This window comes from Diceros bicornis, chromosome 40, assembly GCF_020826845.1.
Source record: "Diceros bicornis minor isolate mBicDic1 chromosome 40, mDicBic1.mat.cur, whole genome shotgun sequence".
Classification (NCBI taxonomy): Eukaryota; Metazoa; Chordata; class Mammalia; order Perissodactyla; family Rhinocerotidae; genus Diceros; species Diceros bicornis.
In genome coordinates, this window is record NC_080779.1 from 16,516,395 (window position 1) to 16,523,714 (window position 7,320).

General features: G+C 59.7%; 1 protein-coding gene across 1 annotated transcript in view; it reads right to left on the reverse strand.

The window, feature by feature from the left end:
* KCNIP3 (potassium voltage-gated channel interacting protein 3) overlaps positions 1 to 3,229 on the reverse strand; it is a 28,670-nt gene extending 25,441 nt beyond the window's left edge. The window contains exon 1 of the mRNA XM_058534560.1: positions 2,734 to 3,229. Coding sequence (XP_058390543.1) covers positions 2,734 to 2,836 — 103 coding nt within the window. The 5' untranslated portion in view covers positions 2,837 to 3,229. The remainder of the gene's footprint in view (positions 1 to 2,733) is intronic.
* Positions 3,230 to 7,320: the final 4,091 nt, after the last annotated feature.

The following is a 7,320-nucleotide window of genomic DNA, read 5'->3' on the forward strand; positions in this document are numbered from 1 at the left end:
AGCTCCACTTTTAACTGGTTCAAAGTGCTTTCATTCACCACATGCTTATGAAGTGGATAGGGGAAAATATTCTGTTATTATCCTCATTCTACAGATGAGGAAATTGAGGATTGAGGAGGTGACCAAAGTCACCCTGGAAGCAAGTGGCCAAACCAGGCTGGAACTAACCCCACAGAGTCGCCCAGAGACAGAGACTGACAGGAGGCCCAGGGCAGACAGAGGAAGGCCTGTTGACTTCTGCACCTACTTCTAGAAGGCTGCAGCCCTAGAACCTGGATCCATTAGTTTCTTACAATCCCCAGGGGCATCTTAGCCCTGGCCTCTTACAGATGAGAACTACAGAGGCTCAGAGAGGACAAGAGACACACACAACAGCCTGCACTCATGCCTGGAGGGGAGCTGGGCACCTGCTCCTTCCCTCAGCGCCAGCTCTCATTCAGGCTGGGACCGAAGGGTCTGGGCTCCTCACAGCCTATCTGACAGTCCCTTAGACACTGCCTGCCAATGGGCCCTTCCAGGCACTTAATGGGCACTGCTCCCCATCAACACGTAACATCGGGAACTTAGAACTCCCTCCCTCTGACGCAGGCAGGGGAGGCCTGTATGAGTGACAGAATGTTTTCAATGAAATCAGTTCTGTTGTTACCAGTAATCATTCCATTGCTAATTATTGGTGAGACCAATGGTTCATGAAGTTTGTGCATTTATTATACACCAAGAATGGTGCTGGGGGCCATTAAAGCCCCACTGACTAGTTACAAGTCTGCCATAGCCCTATGGGGTAGGGATTATTATTGACCCCACTTTACAGATAGTCCAACTGAGGCTCAGAAAGGTCAAGGGAGTTTCACAGCTAGTATGTGTGGGTGACAGGATCCCAGCTCAGACCTGGTTGACTCTGAGGCTCTGTGCTCCACCCACTGTGTTAAGACCCCAGAAGTGCAAGGGGGCTGGTCTACCAGAAAAGAGAAACTCATCAGAGCCTGAAGTGGGTTTTTAACAGGTTGAATAAAGCATCTGTAGCCTTGTGCACACTATCCACCTTGTAAAGAAATCCCTTCTCCTTAGAAATCACAAAGGCAAACTCCAGACCGGCCCAGACCTGTGAGCGGGTGGGGTCAGTTAGGAAGGTTTTGTAGTACTAAGTAGAGAGAGGCTGGCTGGGGCTCCCGGCCCCTGGTGGTCCTAGGAGGGCCCTGGAAACAGGGAAGAGAAATGGAGGGGACATGGCTTCCCTGAGCACGAATCACCCCCCACCCCCTCCACAGACTCCAGGTGGGGAAAGGACAGGGTACAGGGGATGGGCTAGTGCCCTGCAGGAGGCAGGGGGCCTCAGGGGCACAGCAGTATGGGATGCTCATTCCTTCTCCTCATCCTAAGCACCTGCATTTCCCACTAAGTCCCTGTCATAGATTGCCCCGGCCAGGGTCAGCATCCAGTCAAGTGCAGGCCCAGCCTGGGCAATTTTCCTCTCCAAGTAAAGTCTACAGCTCAAAGTGGCACCTCTCAGAACCGCCTTGAGCAAGTCCCTCCTCTCTGGGCCTCATGAACTCACCTAGAAAAGGCGTGACGGAGCCCGATTTCTTCTGAGGGGCACATGGCCATGGACTTCAGGTAAAGAGCCAGCCCTGGACTCTGAAGGCAGAATGGAGGGAATGCCTTGCTTCTGGGCCCTGTGCCCCTTCCTGCCCTCAGCAGCCCTTGGCAGGGGTTTGGGGCACATCCCCAGGCCGGAGGGGCTGCGGGGCAGTTCGGAGGCAAGGGCAGGTTCTTCCTCCCTCCCTTCCCTGGGCCTCTGGGTTTCAGTCCCAGGAGCTGGAGACTGGCAAGGTCAGCAGAATGCTGAGGCAAGCAGGATGCCCATCCTCCTCTGAGAGGACAGCAGGGGAGCATAGGTGACAGGAACAGGACAGGCTGGCCCCTTCCCCACAGTCCAGAAGTACAGGGATGCAACTGCCTCTTTGGAACTGGGGGGAAGGGAAGTTACAGCCCTGGTGGGTCAAGGTCCCCTTCAGAATGGGTGTGCCCTGGAGGCGCTCCCCTCCTAACGTGCCCAGAAGTCTCAGGGAGGTACCAAGGATTGGAAAGCAGCTCAGAGGGCACCTGTGCGGGGTCCCAGGGAGGCTGTCAGTGTCTGATTAAGACTGGGTCTGTCTCCTTAGTGAGTATTTTATTGGGACAGAAAAGCAGGGCCTGAGGATTTGGTTGCTGATCCCGTGGGCCCGAGCCTTGCCTGGGGAGGGGGAACTGGATGTGGGATAGGGGGCGAAAGGGACGGCCTCAACACGCAGCAGAGGCCTCATATTATTCCCCGCCGCCGCCAGGCGCCCTAGGCTAAGGGTCCTTCCTGTCATCTTCACCCTGCGCCATCTCCCGCCACCGGGAGGCCCAAGCCGCCTGTGCTCGACCGGGGCGGCTCGGACGGGCGGGCCTAGGACGGCCAGGGATGCCCGCTCAAGGTGTCACCCGACATCTCGCTCACACCCACCCCAAGCGCCACGGCTCCGTCCCCTCTGGGGCTCCTCGGAGCCCGAGCCCTCTCTGCCCCCTCAGGCTCAGGCAGCCCTCCGGAGTCGAGAGGGGGTGGCAGCTCAGGCGGCGGGGCGCAGGTGCCGGAGGGCCGCTCCTCGCCCGACCCGCGGACCCGCGCCCCGGAGCGCAAGTGCTGCTCCCTCCTCGCAGACCGCTGGCCCCCGGCAAAGCGTAGCGGAGGGGCGGGTGGCCACGCGTTACCTTCCATGGACATGGGCTCCAGGATGCCGAACTGCTTGAGGACGGCGATGAACAGCAGCACCACCACGGCCATGGCGCACAGCTCCATGCCCTGGAGGCCCATGGCGGCCCGGGCTGCCTGGGGCCGGGGCGTGCCCCTCGCCCGCGCGCTGCCTCGGGAGGCACCGGGGCCGGTGCAGCCCGCCCGGCCTCTTGGGGAGGCCGCGGCTCACATGCCCCCGGCAGGCGGGGCTGCGCGTGTCGGCGGGGCCAGGGCCCGCGGAGGGCGGCGGCGGCGAGCTGGGGCCGGCCCGGAGGTTGGACGCGGCGCGGCGGCGGAGCCCGAGCGCAACTTTCCGAGTCAGCCGGCAAACTTCGAGGCGCGGCGGGGGCGCGGAGCGCAGCTCGGGTGGCCGGCGCAGGCCAGAGGCGCCTCCATGCCCGGCGCGGGCGCCGCGCCTCTTTCGCCCCCTCTCCAGCCCTGCGGGGTCCCGGGCGCGGGGGCGCGGCGGCGGCGGCGGGGATCCCCGGCACTCCCGGCCGCCCCAGCCTCCATCGCGGCTCCCCGCGCGCTCATTGGCCTAGGCGCGGCGACCACCCGGGGAGGAGTCCCCTGCAGCCCCCCCGCACAAGCTCGGGGAAGGGGCGGAGGGAGGCGGCCCCGCCCCGCAGGTCCAGCCCCCGGACGGAGCCTGGCGCGCAGCCTCCGCTACCCGGCCAGCCCCTGGGAGGGCGCGCGGTCGGCGGTTTCACCCAACTGCCTGTGCAGGGTGGGGGCTCGGGGTCGGAGAGGAAGGGAATCGCGGCATCGCTCTCTGGGAGGAGTCGGGGTTCCACTCTCTTGGCCGGGGGTTGCTGAGCCTGTCCACCGCCGCTGTCCGTCTGGCCGGCCAGCGCAGAGGTGGCCTTCGGAGAATCCGGGAAGCCCTCTCGCCCCGGGGTGTTTCCCACAACCATCAGCCCTCGGCCGGAGATTGAATTTGGCCTTGGTCTGGCCCCCGTTGAAAATGTAAAAGTTGGTATCCAAAGTTCTCCGGTTCTGGAAACCCGCGTGCGCTCGAGGCTTTAGGAGGGTGTGTGGGCTTTGGCATTCGAGTGAATGGAGTTGAGTTCCAGTCCCGGCTTCGCAGCGTGACCTTGGTCGGACTCGCAGCCTCCTCCCCCATAAAGAGGGGCTGGTGCCTGCCTTTCCGGCTGTGGGAAAGAGCTAAGCGGATGCCAGGTGCTACGCGCAGGCTGGGCAAGGGAGTGCTAATTAGTTTGTGGATCGCTGTCTTCCTGCCCGGGGACCCTGGGTAGGAAAGGAAAGCCGCCGAAGGAAGGAGAAACGAAGGAGAGAGGAGGGGGCGTGGCAGGGCGGAGCCCAGGATTCTCTGAGCCCCCGAACTCTGGGACTTGAGGGCTGAAGCCGTGACTCTCGGCTGCCCTCCAGCGGGCGCTGCGCACCGCGGGTGTCCTCACCAGCCCCGCGCTTCAGAGGGCGGGAAGTGCGGGCTGCTGTGAACACCAAGTTCTTCGGTCCTCCGGGTGTGTTAGTGGAGGGGGAAATCCCGCCCGGCTCCAGGCCTGTGAGTGTGAGCCCTGCTTGGATCTAGGGCGTGAAAAATAGCAGTTTCCGTTTATGGAGCCTATGCTACCCACTCGGTCATTCATTCAACAAACACTGAGCGTGTTCTGCGCCCCAGGCACAGAACTCGGTGCCCAGGTCGGGTTAGAAACCGCAACGTGCGCTGCTGAGGGCCCTTCCGGAGCCGGGCACATGAGCCAAGACTTTAGGTTTCCTTGTAATCCTCAAGGGCTCCCCCAGGGGGCATTCCTCTCCTCCCATTTTACAGGTGAGAAAACCAAGACCTAGAGGGTGGATTGTGGAAGGGGGCACAGGTATGGCCCAGGCCTGCTGGATTCCAGAGCAGACGCCGTCCCAGGACACCACAGTTTCCGGTGGAAACCGAAGGGGAGAGGCCGCCGCGTTTCTTTCGGCCTGTGCAGTTCAACCTCACTGTTTAACACACCTGGTTAAAGGTCTGAGTTATTGGAGACATTTTTAAAGAACTGTAAATGCACAGCTTTCAATTCCATTTAAGTGGGCATGCGGCGAGTCTCCACTGACCAAAGGAAAGAGTTCTAAGCAGAGACGCTAACCATCGTCAGAGAACACGGCTCTGCCGGAGCACAGGAGCTGCTCGAGTGTGTAAAAGTCTAGAAAGGTTAACGAGCCTCCTGCAATCTAATTTATGCACTTAAGTGCTGAGCGACATCTAACCTCTGTCCCAGCTAGTTAGCGCCAAACCTCAGGCAATGGCCTGGTTAAGACTCCAGTAGTACATAACCTCTCTAAGCCTGTTTCCTCATCCATGAAATGGGGATGATAATCTAGCCTCCCCAGGAGCTTGTAAAATACTGAATGAGACAAGGGCTGGCACGTGTGACGGGCTCTGATGGCCCCTTATGATGTTTTTTCAGAGCTGAGGGTGTACAGGGTGCCAGATGTGAGATAAGGGAGTAGAGAACCCAGCAAGCAAAGGAAGCCATCTCGGGGGTCCTCCTAAGACTGCCCCAACCCTGTTCCCCTGCCTCAGTTTCCCCTGGTGCTCCTGAGCATCTTCCCCACGAAGGCTTCAATGACTACCCATAAACACTGAGCTATAAACAAGACATCGATCCCCTGGCTATGCAGTGTAAAATATTAACGATGCCTAAGTGGATACCAGGGCTGAGAGCACAATGTCCGCTCGGCATCAGCAGCCCGGGCCATGGGCCTAATGGATGGGAAGCCGACTCCCCCGCTCGCTCACTAGCTTGGGGTCTGCCAGCTCTGGGGCCAATCCAGATCCACTGAGGCTGGGCTGCTGTTCCCGTCACGGCCCCCTCTTCCCCAGGACCTGCAGAGGGAAGCTGGCAGACAAGCCCCCAAGCCCTGTGCATCCTCCCCACACCCATGAAGTGCCAGGCCAGGGCTTTCCCAGCTGCCTCTAGCTCCCCTCCCAGGGGGTCATTTGCCCTGGCATGCATTCACCCCCTCCCCAGCATCCCCCAAGTGCCGCATGTGGTAGGGAGCATGCTGGGTATTGACAGTGCTTCTTGCCAGCTCCCTGCCTTGGGGGAGGAGGAAGGCTGAGGGGAGGGGCGCGTACAGAGAAATCCCTGCCGGGCAGGGCGCTGAGGGCTGCCGCAGAGGTAGGGAAAGACGAGGGGCAATGTGGAGGGAGCAACTCGCTCTTCTTCAGATGATGGGGGAAGGCTAGGGGGCCCTGAGCCCTCTCTTGAAGACCTCAGGTTGTCTGAGAGGCCCTGGAAGGCCCTGGTGTCCTGGTCTAATTTAGAAATTTTCAGACACCCTGCTGCTTTGGGGCCAAACCTGGGCTTGCACCCCACACCTGAGGTCATGGTCTTCCTTTTGCCTGGAATATTGATGATGCCACTCTAGTTCTGCCTCCAGGAAGCCACCACAGACTATGCCAGCCCTGCATTAACCCTCTTCTCTGAACCCTCACAGCCTCTGCTGCCTGGGCCACACCATTCTGCATGTGTCGGCTGTCTGCCCAGACATCTTCCGTGTCATCTCGTGCTCCTCGTTTCTCACCACGGTGACACTGTCAGCTCCTGTGGGCTGGGACCCTGTCAGTTTGACCATCATTCATTGGATGCCCCCAGCCTACTCTTCCTGACCGCCTAGCTGCCCAAGATTTCAGGAGGTCTTTTGACTCTTGAGGGAGGGATTGGGCTGGACACATGCTGTCCAAGGTACCCATTCCCTGCAAACAGTTCAGCAAGTTGTTCCTATCCTGACTCTCCTGGAGGGCAGGCCTCCCTTGGTTCTAGTGCATTCTACTGGGCAGAGTAGGCATTATTCAATGTATTTATCCTTCTCATATTTCATAAGAACCAGACAAGAATGCCCAAGAGTGGAATTCCACACCCCAAAGAAAGGCGTCCAGGACTCCTCCCCGTGGATGTCCCCAGGATCCTCAAAGCAGAGCAGCCAAGCCAAACTCTCAGTCTTCCCCAAACCTGCCCCTCTTTTGCGCTCCCTACCTCAGCTGCTCAGGCCAAAACCCTGGCCCTTAGCCTAGAGTCCGCCTGTCCCCACTCCTGTCTGGTCTATCACCAAGATCTGGTACCATGATTCTTTCTCATCCATCTCTACCCCACTGCCACCATCCCGGCCACGCCATTGTCCCTCTCTCCTGGACTCCTGACATCCAGCCCCAGTGCCTCTCCCCACCTCCAGTCTGCCCTCCTTTTGTCTCTTCTCCATTCAGCAACCAGAGCGGGCATCTCAAGACGAACGTCAGACCCCGTTCTTCTCCTGCTTAAAACATCCAGCAGCTCTCTGACTCCACACTGGTTGTGTTGGCCTGCTCGGCGTTCCTCTCTCTGATTTGGCAACAGCACCCCAATTCCTTTTGTAGATCCCCCTGCCTCTGCCAGCTTCACACCAGTGGTTTCAGAGGTTTGGGGATATAACTGGTCGATCAGTGTCAATTCCTCTCTCCCCACTCCACACCAACCCTCCACTGCCAGAGTGATTGGCTCAGGGATGGGCCCCAGATGGGAGCCAGGACAGTGAGAGACCTCCATGAGATTGGCCCTGGGACGAGCAGGAAG